Source organism: Molossus molossus, unplaced genomic scaffold (assembly GCF_014108415.1).
Source record: "Molossus molossus isolate mMolMol1 unplaced genomic scaffold, mMolMol1.p scaffold_m16_p_1, whole genome shotgun sequence".
NCBI lineage: Eukaryota > Metazoa > Chordata > Mammalia > Chiroptera > Molossidae > Molossus > Molossus molossus.
The window spans coordinates 217,494,126-217,514,617 of record NW_023425344.1 but is presented as its reverse complement, the minus strand read 5'-3'; the positions used below and the strand labels follow the sequence as shown (position 1 = coordinate 217,514,617).

The 20,492-nt window shown below is 47.7% G+C and overlaps 1 protein-coding gene across 1 annotated transcript in view; it reads right to left on the bottom strand.

The window, feature by feature from the left end:
- The window catches only part of RHOJ (ras homolog family member J), an 89,568-nt gene that overhangs the window by 23,747 nt on the left and 45,329 nt on the right, over positions 1–20,492 (bottom strand). Inside the window, exon 2 of the mRNA XM_036265930.1 lies at positions 7,097–7,155. Coding sequence (XP_036121823.1) covers positions 7,097–7,155 — 59 coding nt within the window. The remainder of the gene's footprint in view (positions 1–7,096; positions 7,156–20,492) is intronic.

Genomic DNA, 20,492 nt, shown 5'->3' with positions numbered 1-20,492 from the left:
AGGGGCCCCCCCAGTTGAGGGGCTCCTGACGGCACACATCCCTGGGCCTTTTCTGCTCTGTGTTCTGATCTCTGGAAAACAGTCTGGTTGGGCTATTCCATTTAAAACGATGTATTAATTGCCTCCTGAATGTCTAGTACTGTTAAAGATGCCGTGTGAACTATATAATGTGAATAAGAATTAGCATCCAGTTGAGGGACAGAAAATAGGGGAAACAATTCAATTCATGTGGAAGTGAGACAGGTGAAGTTTTTCTTGTTCTTTGTTAACTCTCTGATAATAGAATAATGAGAATTTTTTTTGACTGAATTGAAATCTATAATTTCAGGGCTGGGAGAGGTCTTACGGATCAGCTATAAGCACAGTGGCTTCCCAAAGTGTGGTGTTGGCATCACTTGGGAGCTTGGTAGGCGTGTCCACTCCCAGGCCCCGCCCAGCCCTCCTGGAGCTGAGGTTCTGGGGGAGAGGGTGCTGCCCCATCTGTGCCTCAACATGCCCTCCAGATGACTCCATGACAGCCCCAGTTTCAGAACCCCAAGTTACTGTGCTTCCCTTCCTCCTTAGCCAGTTTTGTAGTTTAAGAAACCAAAGTCTAGACAGATTAAGTGATTGCATTGGGACTACAGAGCAAACGTACCTTTAAAGGAGCCCTACACCTGGGCTGGCTGGGCTCCTTTCAGCCCCCATCGGCCTCTGCTGCAGCTGTGACATGTGGCAAGGGGCTGAGGATTAATCACAAGAAGCATCCCCTGGGGACTGAGAGCTGGGCAGTGGGATCTTGGGTAAGTCGAGGGATTTGAATTTGCACCAGCTGATAAGTAATTTTTTTTGCCATGGAGCATGTTTTGAGCCTAGGTTGGAGGTTGAGATGGTGTAAGGGGCGATGCGCAGTGGATATGTAGTGTAGCTGGTATTTGGAGTTGAGAGTGGAAGACCAGGGCTTGAGTGCTTCTTGAAAGGACAGTGTTTTACTATAAAAGAACAGCTCAAATGAGGCTTTGGAAGATTAAAGTGGACAAAGAGGCTGGGGCGAGGGTAGAGGTGAAGGAATGGGAGGAGGGCAGGGAGGGATTTGGGGCAAGTAGGTTTTGAGTACTTCCCACCCACCTTCACTGCAAAGGCAGGAGAGCGTTTGGTTTGAAGGCACATCTGGTGTTTGAGGAGGACCGCAGGTGACTACTGGAAACGTTCAGGACCGCCTTAGCATCAAATGGCACAGGCAGAGAGTGAAACCATTCGACCAGCCCTCCTCAGACTTGTATACCTTGAAATCCCCCGGGCTCTTGTTAAAGTACAGATTCCTATTCAGCAGCAGGTCTGGGATGAATCCCAAGACTTGGCATTTCTAACCAGTTTCCAGGTCATGATGACACTGCTGATCTAGGCAGCGCACTTGGAGTGGCAGGGAGACCTGCATTGCACCCTCCCTCCACCCGCCCTGATCCCCATACCCCAGTCACTCAGAAGTAAGTTCTGCTTCCAAGTCTTCTTGGGTCTAGTGACGTTTATTTCAGATTTTCAGCACAAGTCTCATTTTCATATTGTCCTACAAATACACTCATATCTGTCAAGCTTGGTTTGGAAAACCTGGCAACACACCTAGGCTGGGAGTACAGTGCAGTGCTTAAGACCATGGGCTAGGGACAGACATTCCCTGGGTTCACATCAGCCCTGCCGGTGACTACCGTGTAATCTCTGCCTCAGTTTCCTTATTGATAAAACGATGTTGATGACAGTGCCGGCCTCATAGGCTCTTATGGGTATAACATGTGTTAATATTTGTAGACCATTTAGAACAGAGTCTTGAATGTAGTAAGTGCTTTGGTGGTCAAGAGTCCTTCCCCATCCCACGTCAATGGTAGCTGCAGCGTCCCTGTCCTCACTGGTATCAGGGCTGAATCTGGAATGAACTTGTCCTAAACTGAGTAATAATGAGACTCAAATGTTTATATGTTTTAATTGAAACTCTGAATAAATGTCCCTACAGATCCATTCTTCATCACTTGGATTGGAAAAGTAAGACGGTGTCCTAAGGTTACTGTCACCAATAACTTGTGTGGGCTAAGTGCTCCCTCACCCCGGATTTGCACACTTCTGAAGCCACAGTAAGGTTCCTGTGAGCAAGAAAGGGTGAGTTGCTCCCTGAGGAAAAACACTGATTTTGAGGTTTAAGGCAAACTTTCCACAGAGGATCGATGCCAGGTTCTGTGCTCCAGATGGCCCCACGGGGTGAGCCAATAGCAAAGGGGAAGACTGGCGTCCTTCCAGGTAGACCCCGGGTTGCCAGTAATGAACCCCAGCTGTCCCTGCCTCCTGCCTGGTCCCGTGTCTCTTCAGTCCACTGGGGAAAAGGGGCCTCAGCAATCAGGGCCGGCGAGACACGCAGTGTGCAGCCCTGGCCGAGGGGTGCGGCCGAGGGCCTTCCCGCTGCCACGCTGCCACGCTGCCACGCTGCCACGCTGCCACGCTCTCACGCTCCCACGCTGCCACGCTCTCACGCTCCCACGCTGCCACGCTGCCACACTCCCACGCTGCCACGCTGCCACGCTCTCACGCTCCCACGCTGCCACGCTGGCCACGCTGCCACGCTCGCGGAGGCAGCTAAGCTGCTGCGGGCTGCGGTGTGTCAGAGACAGCCGCCCTTCCGTGCTGGCCCGCAGGCCGATCCCGTGGGCTGTGTGCGGAGAAGGCAGGGTGCGTCCCGCGGAGAGACCGGGCTCCTGAAACCGAGAGGTTCTTGTTCCTGCCTGGCAGAGCCCTAGCTGCCACTTCTGCACATGTTGCCTTCGAGCTACGTCCATCCTGAGTCTGAGCAGGGCTCTGCCCGCCTGTAAGTCAGGGCCACGGCCAGGAGGAGGCAGAGGTCTGAGCGCGGCGGCTCCGCGCTGGGTGCAGTGCCGGGTGGGGGCGCTGGGCCCCGAGCCGACCTGGGGAGACCCCTCTCCTAGTGTGGCGTCCCTGCCGCCGGCGATCGCCAGGCTTTGCTCCCGCGTCCCACCCGGCGTCCTGCTCTCTGAACAAACTGGCCTGCGAGCAGGTCATGGAAAAGCCGGCTCTCGGACTCGGCTGAGCCAAGGAGCAGAGAGACTTTCAGTAACGTTCATGCGCTGGACGAGTCCTACGGAGATCTGGCTTCCTGGCCGGGCGCACTGCCTCCCAGAGTGAGCTGAGGGGTACACGCAGAGTCCCCCAGCAGGGGAGCCTTCACTTCGCTGCCCAACCCGGCTGCTTTCACCCGGTGCGCCCTGGCACACAGGTGCGCCTCAAGAATTTTTAAAACCTGCAATACCTGACCATTTAGTCAGGGGCACTGACCTCTTTTCCCTCGGATTGTCAAATAAAAAAATAACAACGGCCAACACAGCAATAAATGTCCAGTATGAATACATCAAAATTATACCTATTTTTTTTTCAGATCAGCAAAAAGTATAATGTGTTTTTTGGTGTGCCTCTGAATTTTAGTAATCAGTGTGTGTGTGCCACGAGATGAAGGGGTGGACGGTCGCTGGGCTAACCGAATGTTCAGAATTCTACCTAACAGATGAACCAGAGTTCTGAAGACTCTGTCTTGAGGGTTCTCTACTCAAAGTCCAAATATTAGTTTATTTCAGGGATTCAGAGCTACTGTTCACTGGCCGATGCCACGAGCTGGCAGTGTCCGCGTGTGACTTTGTTATTAACTGTCTTTAGCACACGCTTGGCTGGCTTTGAAGGGCTGGGGGAGGGTCTCAGGAGGGCGTGGGCCTGCAGGTGTGCCCAAGGCCACGAGGGGCGGCCGAGTGGTGGAGAGCAGGTCAAAGGATTTTATTCAAGGGTAACCTGGAGGGTAGAAACAATGAGTTCCTATCGCTTGACCTTTCAGAACACATGTGCTTCCTGAGGTTGGTTTCATCAGCTTCGACCCACAGGTAGCTCAAGCAAAGCCAAGGGACACCGCTCCTTGGTTTATTCATGAAAGAACATCTATCCACAGCAAGATGGAACTCTACAGCCAGGTTCAGAGACTTATTTCCTCCTTGTGGTTCAAGGAGCAAGTTTGAGATCACCGCTCTTTCTTATTAGCAACTCTGGCCATATGAGTGTTTTTGAGTTCATTTTAGATATTTCTTAGCCATGTGACTTTGCTGGAATATAACTGAGGAGGGAGGACTATTCTACCTGAGGCAGGGCATGGAAATGCTGGGACAATGCTTCTAAATTAAATTTGTTACAAAGTCTTACTGGCAGAGTCATAGCCCATGGGAACGGACTCGGTATTTCCCTCCTCCTAACGTTAGGAACTGCTGCAGCCACCAAAGGCTTCTAGAGCTGTGCTGCTCAAGTTCTAATGTGTATACGACTCACCTGGGGATCTTTTAACACTACATTTTAGAATTTAGTAGGGGGTGGGGCCTGGGATCTGCATTTCTAATAAGGTCCCTGCTGACAGTGATCCTGCTGGTCATTGGACCACACTTCGAGTGACAAGGTTCTAGAACAGTGGTTCTCCAAGTGTGGCTTACAGACCAGTAGCAGCATCACCAGGAAACCTGCTAGAAATGCAAGTTCTTGGGCCCCATCTGTGGAATAAGAAACTCTGGGGCTGGAGCCAAGGCCTCCAGGTGATGCTGATACTTGTTCAAGTTTGAGAACCACTGGTCTATAAAATGAACTACCTGTCATCCCTTAATGTAACAGATTCCAACATTTAATAATCCTTTACTGCTGAAAGGCCTACCCTCAAATCATTTTGCTTAATTACGTCATTTCTTTTAGGTTTCTTGGAGTTATCTTTTTTTTCTTCCCCCTAATCCTCATTGATTTTTAAAAGAGAGGAGGGGGGGAGGGGAGCAGAGAGAGAAAGAGAGAGAGAGAGAAATCAATTGGTTGCCTCCCATATGTGCCCCGACTGGGATCGAACCTGCAACCTAGGTATGTGCTCTGACTGGGAACTCAATCCATCCCACAACCCTGCTGGCACATGGAACGACACCCCCACCAACTGAGCCCCCTGGCTGGGGCTCTTGGAGTCATCCTTTAAAGGTCCTCATCATAGAAGTTGAGGCCTAGAGAACACGAGACATGTTCTGTTCCTTTCCCTCGCGTTTTCTGCTCCCCATGAGCCTGGTCTCCCTCCGAGCTTTCAGAGCAGCTGCCAGAAAGGATTCAAGTGACAGTGAAGTGGAAGAAAACCTGTAACCATTTATTGTTATATTTTATCTGTGCTCATCACTTTCCCCTGCGTCAGAGCGTTGGGTCATTCTGCTTTCTTCGATTTGGAGTTGAAAGATGTTTTTACACTGCCTGAGAGCTTCAGCTCCTATACTATTATTGTCTCACGTTTTCTTTCTGAAAAGGACAGAGCAGTGGGGAAGAAGAATTAAACTCTACGAGAGCTTTTAAACTGTTTTATTGAACTTGAAATTAAATAGAGGCCTGGGGAGGTTGTCTGGGGGCAATCAGTGCACAGCAGCCTACAGCTGCCTAGAGGCCGTGGGAGGGGGAGGGCTGGACGGCCCGAGGGGCCCGGCGCTTTGCAGACGCCAAGGGAAACAGGCTCGGAGTCAGGCACGAATTCTTGCTGTATTGAACTTTTCAAACTGGATTTAATATCTATAAAATCTGACTAGAGAGGGGCAAGGAGTAAACTCCTCCCTCTTTAAGGCTGTGAGTCCCTGATGAATGGGGACACCCCAATGACTATGTGACTGAGTTTGGCAACTCCAGCTCAAAGAACAGTGTACCCCTATTGCTGGAATGCTTTCTGGTGAGGAGGAGCCAAGTATCAGCTGCACTGAGGCCTTTGTACTTAGCTCAGAGGAGCCAAACCGATTTTCTCCTATTGGACATGGTGTGTGTGTGGGGTTCCTGTCCTAGTCCCGTGTCTTGGTATTGATGTGAGTTCTCAGTTCCTGAGAGTCGCAGGCCCAAACAGCCATCTGCTGATGAGAGAACTGGGTGCTCTTAGGAGCCTTGAGTCCTGTGCTAGATTTTCTGAGTTCCCCACTTTCTAGATCTGCCCAACACCAGCCTCTGATGTCCCACAGACATTTATACAGTGGTCCTTGCAAATGCATACAGAAATCCCAAAGAAAATTTCATTTACTATTTTTTCCCCCTAATATAGAGCTTTCAAGTTGAGCAAAAAGATATATCTCCATATAATTGTGTGTGTGTGTGTGGGGGGGGAGCCCAAATGCATAACTATAAATAACAAATATCAGGAAACTCACAGTGAGAAAAAGCATGGTCAGACATTCACTCCAAAGGACTTAAGATATAAGACTAAACCTGCTGATTTTGACCTAAATAAATGACCCACGACATATGTTAACAAAAGCTCTATCAAAGAAATTGGCTCACAGCTACCAATTGCTTAACTACTTCCCCTCCAACCCGTGAACTTAGACTCTCTCCTAATGGAGTGTGGGGTGTGAGGAGAGAAAGGTAAGGATTGTCATAAAGTAGAGCAGGTGCTACCTGATTAAGCGTTGAGAGTTCTAGTTCATTGCCTTATGTTATTTATTGGTTGGCCAGGTTTTCCAACGTGAAGAAACATACCTGATACAGTGAGAACATTTAAAAAATCTTGGAGAATTTAGAGTCAACCCCTAGTTATTCAGAGGTTGACCCTCACTTTTGGAAGACACCTAGTCCTGGCTTTTCTTCCTCCCAACACTTACCCTGTCTTCTTCCTAAGCCCTACTCTCATCTATTTCTTTCAGGACCTTTGCACAGCTCACTAGACAATTTAGATAAAGGATAGGCAAAGAATGTAACAGGAAAACAATAATGGGCGAGACTTACATTTATGAAATTGACTCAGTAAGCCTGGATCTGGAATTGGTATGGGTAGGAAGAAACTGGACGTCTTGGCCAAATACATAATTTTGGTTGTTAGTCATCACTGTTTGCCCATCAACACCCTGAATCATGTAATGGTTTAGTTTTTTTGTGATTATAAATATTTTTCAGACATTAAGAATATGCTTTGGTTGTCATTTAGGTAGGCAATAATTTTCACCCCCAGTGATCCGAAGAGGTCACTAGCTATTAAATGAATCAAGATAATAAAAATGAATCAAGATAATAATAAATCACGACAATAAAAATGTACCTGTCCTGCGGTGTCATACAGTCCGAGTAAGTGTTGCTTGCCTCCCACTGTCACGGTAACTAGGGGAGAAGAGAAGAGGACAACCCATCAATACAAGCTTCAATCGGGAGCCTTCACATTTCTTCATGCCAGCGTCTCGCTGGGCAGCGAGGATAAGCATATGCCACATTCATGTATATTCTAAGGCAAGATGACAGCATGATTTCCAAATGAAAGACAGCCTCAGGCTCAGCAAGAGTGGGTGAGCTGAGCCAAATTACTCAAATGAGATGAATATTACTGGTGCCACTAAGTCACCCCATGGGCATCCATTGATCCTTATTAGGCCCTAGCACTTTAAGCTCTTGAAGGAAAAGAATGCTGAACTTTCTCTTTGTTAGATAATTTTTTCCTTCTGTTTGGTTGGAGCCATTTTTCAGGACACAGAATTGTGTAAGCAATTTCTCTGTTAGAAATCTCCATTTTTATCTCTCTTTGAAATGTTAATAAAACTCTGAACACAAAGAACATGAACACATCTGCATATTTTATAATCTATAAGGCAACACAAATCATGAAACAAGATGGACTTCAGATTTATTTTGAACAGTATTTTTTAATGGAATATTCCTATGCTTTAGCTCAAGGGATTCATGACAATTTTGAACTGTAGTTGCAGGAGGACGTTTTGTACAGGTTCGGTTTCACTTACCTAAAGGGTGCATAGAGAGTGAGAAGCGGAGAGTTTGATTTACCCAGCAGGCCTACTGCTCTGCCAAGCAATTGTATCTGAAGGTGAGAAGTAATACAGGGATACCAACCACTCTGCACATGTCTGGAAATGAAATAAAGTCTCAACTTGAAACTAAACTGAGATTGAACAGATTGAATGCATGATACACTTCTCTTGGTGGAAAGAGCAAATTTAGATTTCCAAAAAAATTTAATTTCTTTTGGGAAATGGAAGTAAAGACAAAGAAGAATGTGATTTTTCCTAGTTGATTAAAAACTGCAAAAGCAACGTAAAGCTGATTTTTGATGCCTTCTACTATTAGTTGTGCAGGAAATGAAAGCTAAACTGAATTAGCAAACTTTTGGTTTTTATTTTTATTTAAAAAAATTATTTATTGGTTTTAGAGAGAGAGAAAGGGGAGGAGAGAGAGAGACAGAGAGAGACAGAGAGACATCTATGCACTCATTGGTTGATTCTTGTGTGTGCCCTGACCAGAGATGGAACCCACAACCTTGGCGTATTGGGAGGACACTCTAACCAACTGAACTACTCGGCCAGGGCTGAATTAGCAACCTTTTAAAACTGTATCTCCAACACATGCCAGCCAAATTCTCTAGTTTGCTGCTCAGAGTTGCTGATTTGGTACTGATTTTACTTTTATTTGTTTTCCAGGTTCCTGGACTACATGTATGCAAAGTACTTCTTAATGGCTCATTTTTTTTTTTTTTTTTTTACAAACCACTTGTTTAAAAACACTGCCTCCACAGACAGTGGGAACAGTTTTTCTATCTACGCAGGTCAACATGTGTTCAGCTTGATAACATGCCTGTGGCCACTCTGATGAGCTTTTAAAAGTGTATTTTAAAGTGGCGAACCCAGCTCCATCTAACGCTGGTGACAATGCTGACGGAAGAGGGGATTTTAAACATTTTTACTTCCTTTCAAATGACAGGCTAGCAATGGAAATGAAGGTGAGAATGTGCAGCCCGGAACTCAGTCCTATTCTGTTTTCCTCCTCCTCCTTTTGCTTAAGTCCAGCCAGATGTTACTGAAATCTGCCTAAGTGGTTACTTTAGCGACCAATTCACTACGTAGTCACGGATCAGGAAGAAAGGGAAGAAATCCAGTCATTGCACGTGGGATTTCCTGCCTCTAGCAAGTCCAGTAAATGCAGGTCAGGAGCAGCTGTTCCAGAGACCGCCTTGGCCATGCTGCGACCCACAGGGCCAGGGCCACAGGTGGGAGGGCACTAGAAGCGGAGTCACCCTCGCGGCTCTACTGGGCACTGCCAATATGTCTAACGGTGGCTCTGACCTTTGCCACTGGAGCCCTGAAGCTCCTGTTCGGTTTTCTCAGAGACCAACCGTTCCCTCCGGCCTGCTTGTCCTCCGGCCTCCCCCTTCCCTCCCTTGGCAGGTTTGACTGTAAAGAACTGTACCAGGCCTGAGGCCAGTGCCCGCCCTGGAAGGGTGGGTTGTGGGCTGAGCGCCTTCTTTTTCCTCTGGCCTTCCCTTCCTCCAGGGTTTTTGAGTTCCTGAGCCGCTCAGTATTGGGAGTAGGGAGATCCGGGTGTGGAGCGAGGAGAGGAGGGGCTCATTAGCACGGCCGGGGCATGGTGCAGCTGAGGAAACGCTCTGCCAGGGCGGCGTGGAGAGTGCTGGGAGCTTGCAGTAGGGGTATTACTGTGCGTGCATGCGAGTGCGTGCATGGGCGTACACGAATGTGTGCGTGCATGGGCGTACACGAGTGCGTGCATGGGCGTACACGAGCGTGTGTGTACGCGAGTGTGTACACGAGCGAGTGTGTACGCGCGCACATGCACACTGGTGGGGCGTGGGGACACCAGGGGGTACTAGTGCGTGAGGCACACGCCCTGCCGGAGCGCGGTCAGAGATGGCTTTCTAGAGGACGTGTCTGAGCTGAGGCCAAGGGTGACATGAGTGCACTGGCAGAAGAGACAAGGGTGGCTCGGCAGCTACTTGGGCTGCGGAGGGCGGGACAGGAGGTGGCTCTCGAGCTACCCGGGGTGCATGGGGGAGATGGGGCGGAGGAGGTGGGTATGCAGGGTGGCGCTGTGCTGACTCACTAGTGTAGACCTTATTTTGAAGGCTTGTTTAGCAATAAAAGTCCCAGATTCTTCATTTTCCCAAAGACAGCGAGAGAAGGACTTAAAATATTTCCCTTGGGTTCTGGAAAACCGTGGGAAGAGGGAGGATGTCGTGTTGCGGTGGGAGCCGGGGAGCCTTCGCTGTGTCGTGGCTCCCTCCTGTGTGTGTCCGGCCAGCTCCGCTGGAGGAACGGAAAGGGAGGGAGCAGAGCTTGTGCCCCTGTCTCTGGAAATCACGTTTATTCTCTCTTCTCTGCCCTTTTATTTTCCCATTTTATTGGAAAGGAGTTAAGTGGATCACACAGTTGATGCTAGAGAACATCTAGGGACAGCCAGGGATGATCCAAGCATTAATCACAGATTGTGGGTTGTCCAAACGGCTTTGTGAGCCCTTATCTTGGACTAGCAGTGGCTGCCTTGCTGTTGCCAACAGGCCGGTGTCTGCTCTACTTCCAAATGGAGCAGCCACCACAGCAGAAGGCAGACGTGCCCTACCATGCTAATAGTAAACGTGGTGAGCTTGAAAGAGCAGGATCTTTTAGGTCAGGTGGGTCTGCATCACGGTCCTCTCATTGCTGTTCACTGTCTGCGTGGCCTTGGGAAAGTCACCTAACGCCTTTGAGCCCCTGTTTCCTTATGTTAAAAATAAGGATAACATGACCTACTGAAATGAGGACTTGTGAGGAGGAAATTAAGTGAAAAAATGCCTGGCACATAGCCTGGCCCGTAGTGGGTACTGAACAATTACTTTCTTCCTTCAACAAATGCTTATTGAACCTCTTCTAAGGACCAGTCTGTCTTGCTCTCTACTGTATACCCATTATGCACATTAACTGGCTTATAGTGGGGTCTTAATATTTGTGATTACAAGTCACTTTCTACCCTAAATGATAGCTATTTAAAATATTTTTTTCTTTATTCATTTTAGGGAGAGAGGAAGGGATAGGGAGAGAGATAGAAACATCAATGAGAGAGAACATTGATTGGCTGCCTCCTGCACCGCCGCCATTGGGCCCACAATGTGGGCATGTGCCCTGACCAGGAACTGAATTGGCGACCTCTTGGTGCATGGGTCGATGCTCAACTGCTAGCCACATGGGCTGGGCCTAAATGATAGCTATTTATTTCTTAGTCTTGCATCTCCCACTGGACAGGAAGACTCTTGAGGACAGAATTTCCATAGCTCATGTCCTGCACAGTCTGCAGCACAGATCCTGGCAAATGTAGTAGATGATGAATACACAGTGCAGAAGTGGAGCACAAGGGGCAACTCAGGCAGAGGAGAGCCTTCAAAATGTAGAGACCTGCGGCCTGAAGCTCCCTGCAAGACACTAACTGCTGGGAAGCGCCCGCGGCCAGCAAATCTGGCAGACAGTGGTTAGGCTAAATCCCAGCTCACCTTCTGTTCTCCAGCTATTAGAGTTGTTTCCTGATTTTAGAGAGGTTTTAAAGAGAGTGGGTCAAATGACCTGCTAATGGCTCAGATGGTTTTCTCCATAAAGTGTGAAAAGTTGTCAGCGACCTGTTAAGTATGTAAGACTTCTTGCCAAATCCCTCAAAGTCTTTGCTTCCTTGTGTTTCTTTTTTGTGTAGGTATTGAAATGGCTAATTTTGTGAGTTGGAGTGAAATCTAAGTGGTGGGTTTGATTTCTCGAAGGTCAGTTAGTTTCACCCAGAGAAAATGTCCCAGGCAGGACCTGAGCTTGCTCCCCTCAGCATTTCAGCCACCTCACAAAACTGTGGATCATTTGCAAACTTCAATGAGGACGTGTTGGTCACTGTAAACCAGTCCAGCCCATTAACAGCCCCAGGAACCTGGTTCAAAGTCCCTTCCTTGTTGGGTGGTGGGCTGGCCATCTCATCTGCCAAGAGCAGTCTTTTGAAATCAATATTATGAATATGTAATGAATCCTGAAAACGCAAATGGTGGACATATCAGGCTAGTTAGGAGCAAGCCTCCAAGTGCCCGTCCAGTCCCAGCACAGAGCCAGCTGTCTGCGTCACCCATGTCCAGTGTCTTCTATTTGGCAGGTAGGATGAGGTAGACCTGACGAGGTGTGTGGATGTAGTACCATAAAGCTGCTACTTTAGAGGAGGAAACACCAGATTATAGACATAACATGAAATAGAATTTTAAGAAAGTTAATAACACTGCTCTCGTGGAAATATAGGATGTCAAAGATTTATTAACTCGACAATGAGAGAACCAGTATGATAATAAATCTTGTTCAAGAGCATTTTGAGGAAGTGGGCATATCGAGGTACTTAAAAAGCAAGATGTTAGAATAAGATGGCTATGTTCAATAGAAAACTGGTTATTGTCCTACGGAAAAGATAGACTTTGGTGTTTTCTTTTACACTAAACAGTAGTTATTTGCATCTCTACCCAACAAGATTTACAAGTCAACATGTAACTTCAGGAAACTGAAGCTTTTAGTTAATAGTAGAACCAAGCGAAGGGGTATTACCCTAGATTGTTAGTCCTTGAGGGAGGGTGTTAAATGCTGCCCCAGCATGACCTTGAAAGGACAATTGAATGCTTTTGCTTTATATCCAAGTTTCAGGTCATTTTTCTCCATGCTACTCCCTTGGTGAGATGTTGGGCAACTCTGTATGTCTCTCTCTCACCTGAAAAATGAACAAATCATGTTTACCCTAAAGGGACACAAAGAGTCTTTATAAACTGTTCAGATCTTTATAAACTGTAATCATCATGGCAGCTTATCTATGTCTAGGGGGCTGCAAGGAATCGGAGTGTAAATGGAAATTCACAATTCTACCCCTCATCATGCCTCGCTGACTGGATGTCTTCAGAAGTACCCAGTGACCCCGCCCCTCCCGAACTGACCCTCATCCCTTCTCGTCTTCCTGTCTAGATCTTGTCTGGGACAGTGACTCACCTAGCTCCAGTGTCCACTCTTGGGGCAGCTTGTGTGTGATAGTGACCTGGTGTAAACCTCGCAAATGTGCACGTACATTTTATAAGGAGCCAGCTCAGAAGCATCTGGGATGAGAGTCCCCTCAAATTAAAATAAGTTAGAAAACAGTATGAAACTAGACATAAACAAGACATTTTCATAAACATGAATGGTGGTGAATTCCTTCCTGGTGAGATTTCATCCTTCCCTCATACGTGATCCTTTTAATGTGTCTGGAAACACTTCTAACTCATCTGCTCGGCTCACCTCAGCCTGCTCATTTTCCTTCTGTGCCAAGCGTGCTTCTTGTTTCCTGAGCAGTGTGTGTGTGTGTGTGTGAAATAAAAGTTGCTTGGGGGGTGGGGTAGGGGTCTCTTATTTGATATGGGGCATGAGGTCCTGTTTCTGCAGAAAGACTGAGGAGAAACTCCAATAGGCTTCCTGAAAATCGTTAGGACTTGGAGCCGAGGGCTTGCTTTGCTGAGGTCTGTACAGTCATCCTGGCGTAACGAGGACCCATTGGAACAGGGTAACGAGTCCGCCGTGCATCTTCCCTCCCTGGTCATGTTTCTTCCATCTGTTTCATATGTCTGTTGTGACAGGGCACTTGGTTTGTAGTTACTCCAAGTTGTAACCGCCAGGATTTTAAGGCAGAAGAACTGGTTGGCGCCCTGGACTTAGTCTGAAAGAACTCTGGGACCTTGAGCAAACCACAGCTTCCTATGTCTCATTCTTTTTTTTTTTTTTTAAACTGGCAAAATGAAATTTATTTGAGGAGCAAAGGAAATCATGAATATGAAAATTTTGTGCACCAGAGTTTGTACAAATGTAAGGTGGCGTCACTGAGCACATGGCTTCTTAAATAACAGCACTTTCAGGAACAGGTTTGCTGGAGTGAAACTGCCCTGGTTGTGGGTGTGGGTGGCTGTTCAGGAAAGGTCTTTCCTTGCCAGTACTTGTTTGATGATGGCGGGTGGGGGAGAACTTGGAGCTGACTGGGGACGGGGCCAAACCAAAGACAGAGTCATGGTTCCATGACATCCACACCCTGGAATTTCGGAACCTTGCTTGGCCTCACCTTGCTCCCTCAACGTTCGCTTGGTCCCCGTGTCCTGCTAATTCTACTTGCTAAGTGTCCACAGAACCCTCTTTACCTTCCTTGTAGCTAGCTCCCTGCAGCCCCTTGCCCCCCGCCGGGTCCCCTGCAAACGACTCCTACCCCATGTTCGTTCTCTAGGCTCCACCTTCGGTGCTGCTCTTCCTCTCTGCCACCTCCTCAGCCGTGGCTCCCAGTCGCCTCCACGCCCATTTAAATACCTTCGAGAGTGTATGAAATCTGTGCAGTCTGGCTCTGGTTTACCTTCCCAGGTCTCCTTTATGTTTTACCATCCTACACTCCAGACTCATTGCAACCTATTATACTCATGACGACTTGGCTGAAGTTGGCCACCCTGGAGTCTGAGTGACAGAGCCATGGCTCCATGACAGCCACACCCTGGAAGTCCAGAGTCTTGCTTGGCCTCTAGACTGCTTTCCCTACACGTGTTGGCGTGGAGAACTCCCATAACCTGGAAAACTCACTCTCATAACTCCTCCTTGATGCCTGCCAAATACCTTAAGCTTCTTTTCCATGCTTACTTGCCTATTGGGTCAGAAAGTGCTGTTATTTATTCTCATGTCCCAGCATCTAGAATGGACCTGATGTGTAGCTACATAAATATGGGTTGAGTGACTGAACAGTGCATTAAACTCCAACCAAACTAAGGGTCTTCTCTGAGGCATCTATTTTCTCCAGATTAGTCTTTTTTTCCATTGATGTTTAGAGAGAGTGAAAGGGAGGGAGAGAGAGAGTGAGAGAGAAAGAGAGGGAAACATCAATGTAAGAGAGACACACTGATTGGTTGCCTCCTGCACGACCCTGACTGGGGCCAGAGATCAAACCTTGACCGGAATCAAACCCGTGACCTGGTCTGCAGGCCAACACTCTAACCCCTGAGCCAAACCGGCTAGAGCAGAAGTCTGCATTTTTATCAGACTCTCCAGAGGAGTGATTCAGATCTGAACCTCAGTTTCCCCATCGTTCAGATGAGAATAATAACACAATTACTTCATGGTATCCCATCCACTTTAGACAGGTTTTGTGAATAACAGATGAAGTAATGTAAAGGAAAACCCTTAAAATGTATAAAATCGCCCACAGACCTCATCGTTCTGCTCAGACCTGTCGCACAGCCCAGAGCAGGCAGTCTGCACACCCTCTCCCGCCTGGGCCGGGAAGAGTCAGAGAGGGCATTCAAACACCACGGGAGGAGAGAAGCGGAATAGTGTTCCTACCAAGAGTTTTCAAAGAAGTATTAGGCTCCTAAAAGTTCTATCAGGTGCTAGCTATATATAACGAGTTTAAAAATATGATGGGATATATTATTTTTACAACACCAAACGCTGCGATGTGTCTAGAAAGTGCAGGACCGTGACGAGAAACAGCGCAGAGAGCACTTGGCTCAGACACATAAAGCAGATGGATGGGGACACAGCTCCCGGGCTGGGGTAGGAGGCTCCGCGTTGTGAAGATGTTATACCTCCCCACTTCAGTAAGTCTAAAGTCATTCCTATCGGAGTTTTGAGTTGGGAACTTCACAGAGTGATTATCTTTGACACATAGCATGCTTTCTAGTCAATAAGGATAATAATTCAAAAGAAAATAAAGAATATAGACAACTTATAAATAAAGGGCCAATAAATACTCAAGTAAAAAACAAAATTCGTGTTAAACGTGACGCAATCTTTGGCCTGTCAAGTTGACAAAGACAATGACTGATATCCAGTGTTGAGGAACACAGGGTGACGTGCCACTCAGGTACTGCTGCTGGAGACGTAGATGGTTCAAGTCTGCGGCAAGCCGTTTGGCGGGACAGACCGAGAACCTGCACTTGGCTCTGTTTCTGACTCAGCAGGCCTATTTCAGCAGTGCGTTCCCAGGCATCCTCGTGCAAGTGCACACCTGTATATACATATAAAGGCTATTCATCAAGTGGTTATAATAGCTAACAGCTGGAAACAACCTAGGTAGTCAATAGTTGGGGACTGGTCCTTGTCAGTTATGGAGCAACCTTACTATGTAACTTTTTTTTTTTTAATCCTCATCTGAGGATATTTTTACATGTATCTTCAGACAGAGTGGGAGGGAGAGAGAGAGAGAGAAACATCCATGTGAGAGAGACACATCGACTGGTTGCCACCCGCATGACCCCAACCGGGGCCAGGGACAAACTGCCACCCAGGTACGTGCCCTTAGTGGGAACCGAAGCTGGGACTCTTTTGTCTGCAGACCGATGCTCTAACCACTGAACAAACCAGCCAGGGCTTACTATGTAACTTTTTAAAGAATATAGAGGGATGTGGTAAAATATTGAGTCTATAATGCTAAATAGTAGGAGATGAAATTCTATATTGCATATGTAAAAATATTTATAGAAAGCGCTTTTAATTTTTCCCATACTTTGTTACCATGAAGATGTACATCAGACAAAAGATGTTTGGGTGCCCAACAAGTGTGGTTATGTGGTTAGCGCTACTATTATATATGGATTGGATTAAATGTCATCAGTGTTGTCTCCTGTACTTAACTTCTACCATTTCTTCTTGGTCCGCTCTGTGATTGTGTCTTAGGCTTGTCCAGGTTTACACTAGGCTGTCGGACCAGGCTTGCATTTTTATGAGTAGGAACGTGAGGTGAATATGTCTGCCACAGTGCGGCTTGATAACCTTGTTTGCAGAGTAGTTTATCTCCGTCAGGGAATTATGATGAACCACTAATGCTTTACCTAAACTGGCTTTTTGAAGGTACTGAGAAGATACCGCGTATTTGAAGATGCTAGAATCTGCAACACGTGTTCACTGTGGACGGAAAGAAGTATGTGACCTGTAAAGACAGCAGCAGTAACTTGATCCTAAATACAGCCCTTTACTGATGGTGCCTAGGCCTAGCGAATGAACTGCCAAGTGAATGTGTAGAGTGTGTGTTTCTGCTCTCGGTAACTTCTTTTCCGAAGTACTCTGAGATGATTTGGAGAACATTAGGTGATTTCTGTTTGCTACTTTGGTATGTGGTTGTTGCCCTAGATTGTATTTACTTGTCTGCCTCACTGTTACTCAGGACCCTAGAGTATCAGGTATTTGTGGGTTTCCCCCCTTATTTCATGTTTCTTAGTTTAATATCCCTAACCAGAACAGGTGTTCTTTTCAGGTAACTTTTTTTTTTTGCTTCTTAACAACTGTCAAGAAATATTAATATTTGCTGGTTAATTGTGATTAACGAAGGTTGTATGTATGACAGTTTGAGATAAAACAGTTCTTGGATCCTCTCTGCAATGAATGTCTGGAAGCCCATCTGTAACTTAAATATTTTCTCAGAGTTTGTATAAGGTAACATCTACCACTTTATGTCCTTATCCACATATTTTCCCACCACTGATTCCCCCCCACACATCTAAAACTAAAAGTATAATTTTGGGAGATGCTTATCAGCAATGTAAGGTTCGTGGCCATCCAGTGCTGCGGAGAGAGTGAGTGAAGGGGAGCGCTGTGTGCTGCGACCATCGGAGCCTATGTTAGGTATTGTCACTCAGAGCTAGGAGGCCACACGCAGTGCGCGGCACCTGGGGTCGCCGGGTCAATGATTTAGCACCCTGAGGCTTTGAATTCTCATTCTTGGTTCTGCTGAGGCTTTTCCATTAGGTTTTAGGTGAGATACAATTAATCCCGTAGAGTTTCTGTTCATTTTCAAAGATTTAAAAACTGTATCAGGTAAGTGGGGAACCATGTGGTACAGCCGCAATACGGTTTCACACGCAAGGACACCCAATGCAAATGACCCAAAGTCCTATGAGCCATTCCGGCTTTAAGTGAGAGAGCAGATACCAAGGGGGACTCAGACTTCTCAGTATTTTTCAGAGCCTCACCCAGCCTTGCAGCTTCGCCCCTCCCTTCCACTGGTCACTGGCACACCTGTAAACATTTCACTCTTCCTTCTGCCAGCACAGGAAGCCCAGGGCTTTACTGACCTTCTCCTTTTGGGCTTTGGAAGAGAGGGAAGCCGAGTAGCCAAAGGCACTTTCTCTCCTCAGCAGAAAGAGGGAAGGTAAGAGGGAAGGGAGGGATTATAGACATTTATAATTTAATACTCTTTTTTTGTGTCTTCGACACATTGATAATGCAGATATTTGTTTCATAGGACAAGGGGTTGATAGCCGAACTCTTAGGATACTAACATCATATCTTTCCCCTGGAACCTATAGACACTCAGCAGTTTATGCCACCCCATTGTCAAGAACCCCCGGGTCGTTGGGACTGCAGTCCCGGCTCCATCACAAGGTCAAAGGCTCGAGAGTAGAAAGGGGAATTAGAGGGAAGATGATGACCCTCTTGAGTCATCACCAACTGGCTGGAGGGAAAATGAGGTTGTACCCGTGGAAGCCGTGTGGACGTGGGAGGGGGGCTGCGTGTGTGGAGGCCTGTGAACCATCTGTACTAGATCAGCCCTTGTGGAGTTAGGCATTTAGGACATCGTGTGGAGGAGGGGTATTCAGTGGCTTTGCCAGGAACTACAGAGAAGTGCAATATCAAAGGGGAGAAAAAGAAGTCAGGTTTGCAGGAGACAAAGAGGGGAGACGAGACTGAGAACGCGGATGGAGAAGAACAAAAGGGGCTTGGGGAGGGGGCTTGCTGTAATCAGAGCCAGTCTTTGGAAGGCCAGCGGGGGCTCTACTCCAGGGTGATTCTAGGAGCTGGTTGAGTCTAGATATCTCGGTGGTTTGGTTCTAGCTTGGTGCTTCCATGATATGTCTAAGGTTGCCCTAAACTAGCCTCGTCACCCAGATTGCTGTCCAAACTGTGGCCTCTCTGTACTTTTCTCATTCGTGATCTGTGATTCTCCAAAGGGAAAACTCAAACCTGTTCTGAAATGATTGACGTCTTGATTTGAGCCGGCTGTGCAGGAAGGGGGCCTGGGACTGGGCTCACTCTTAAGTAAACAGTTGTCAGAGGTGCCTGGGACTGGGTGATAAGGAGACTCTTGTCACATCTGTCTAGCTTGTTCTTTTCTGCGTGGAATTATATGCTACTGAGCCCTGTCCTCCACGAGGTCACTGGTAAAGGGGAAATGGCAGACCGAGGATGCTGCAGAAGACGGAGTGCTGGCCTGGTAAGGAAGGCTACACCAACACCTGCCTGTACCTTTGCCGCAACTCTGGTGACCCACCTGTGACGCTGGTGCCTCTCCCTCCCCTCCCATCAGGAATTTCTAATAAGGACTATGAGAGTTAATTTGATGTGTCCACTTGACTGGCCATGAGGTGTCTAGATATTTGGTCAACATTATTTTGGGTGTCTCTAAGAGGGTGTTTGGGGATGAGATTGACACTTTAATGAGTAGGGTACAGCAGATTTCCCTCCATAATGTGGCTGGGCCACATCTAATTAATTGAAGCCTGAACAGGAAAAGAACGACTGACCCTCCCGAGTAACGGCATAACCCAACAGATTGCTTTTGGACGCATCGGTACCATTTGCTCTGCAGGCTGTGAGCCGGCGACCCACACCACAGACAGACCTGCTGGTGCCATAAGCCCGCGAGCCAGTTCCATACAGTGCAGGTCTCCTTCTCCCTACAGTGACAGCCTTTCGGTTCTGTTTCTCTGGAGAAGCCTGGCTAACGCGAGGGCTGTAGGACAGGCCTGCACACTCACCTACAGGCTCTTAGCTAGAGGACACGTGTCTAGCACAAATGGATTTGACAAATAAAAGGATATGTTTGGACACAGAGTTTGTTAGGCGAGAACTGATGCCAGTTGATGCACAGAGTGGTGGGTAAGGACCCCGGGTGCGCTCTGGAAGCCTGAGGCTGATGGATAAAGGAGCTAAGATGATTTTCAAATGCCTCACTCACCAGGGACACAGACCATCCTTCTATTAGTGGTGGAGGAGGCATCTTTAGTGAAGCCAAGGCAAGAGCCACTTTTTCAGGAATCAAGAAATGTGGCTCCACCAGGAGGAGAGAAAAGGTAGCACGTGGAACAGTGGCCTTTCAATTGAGCGCGAGGCACCAGAGAGCAGGCTGGGCTGTGTCTGTCCCCTGCCGCCTTTAGAAGGTGCATCTGAGTCAGGGACGGTGGCTAGAGGTGGGCAGTGGGGGCGGGGTGGTGACGGTGGTTCTCCTTTCAGTGCAGATGCTGATTCAGCTGGTCTGGAAGGGCTTGAGAATCTGCGCTTCTAATAAGCTGCAGGGTGGTACCCTTGCTACTGGTCTGCAGGCCACACTCAGTGACGAGGCTCTGGCCTTGCCTTTCAACGTGGCCGCTTGAGCCCCTCAGGTGGTTGAGGGCGGGACGGTACTCCACTTCGAGCAGAAGGGACAGACCCTGGGCTCACTCCCACCTGCTCTCTGGGCCTCAGAAATGGAGGGGCGAGGGGGGGATCACCCTGTTAGGACCCCGGAACAGCCGAAGGCATCTGCTCTCAGGGAAGCCTGTGGACCGGGCTGCCACCTCCAGTGGTGGGGATTTGGGGCCTGGAAGGGACTTCGGCCAGAACAGAGGACGGTACAACATGAAATTATAAACAAGCAATCTCGAGGCTCGGAAAATGTTGTCTCACTCCCCT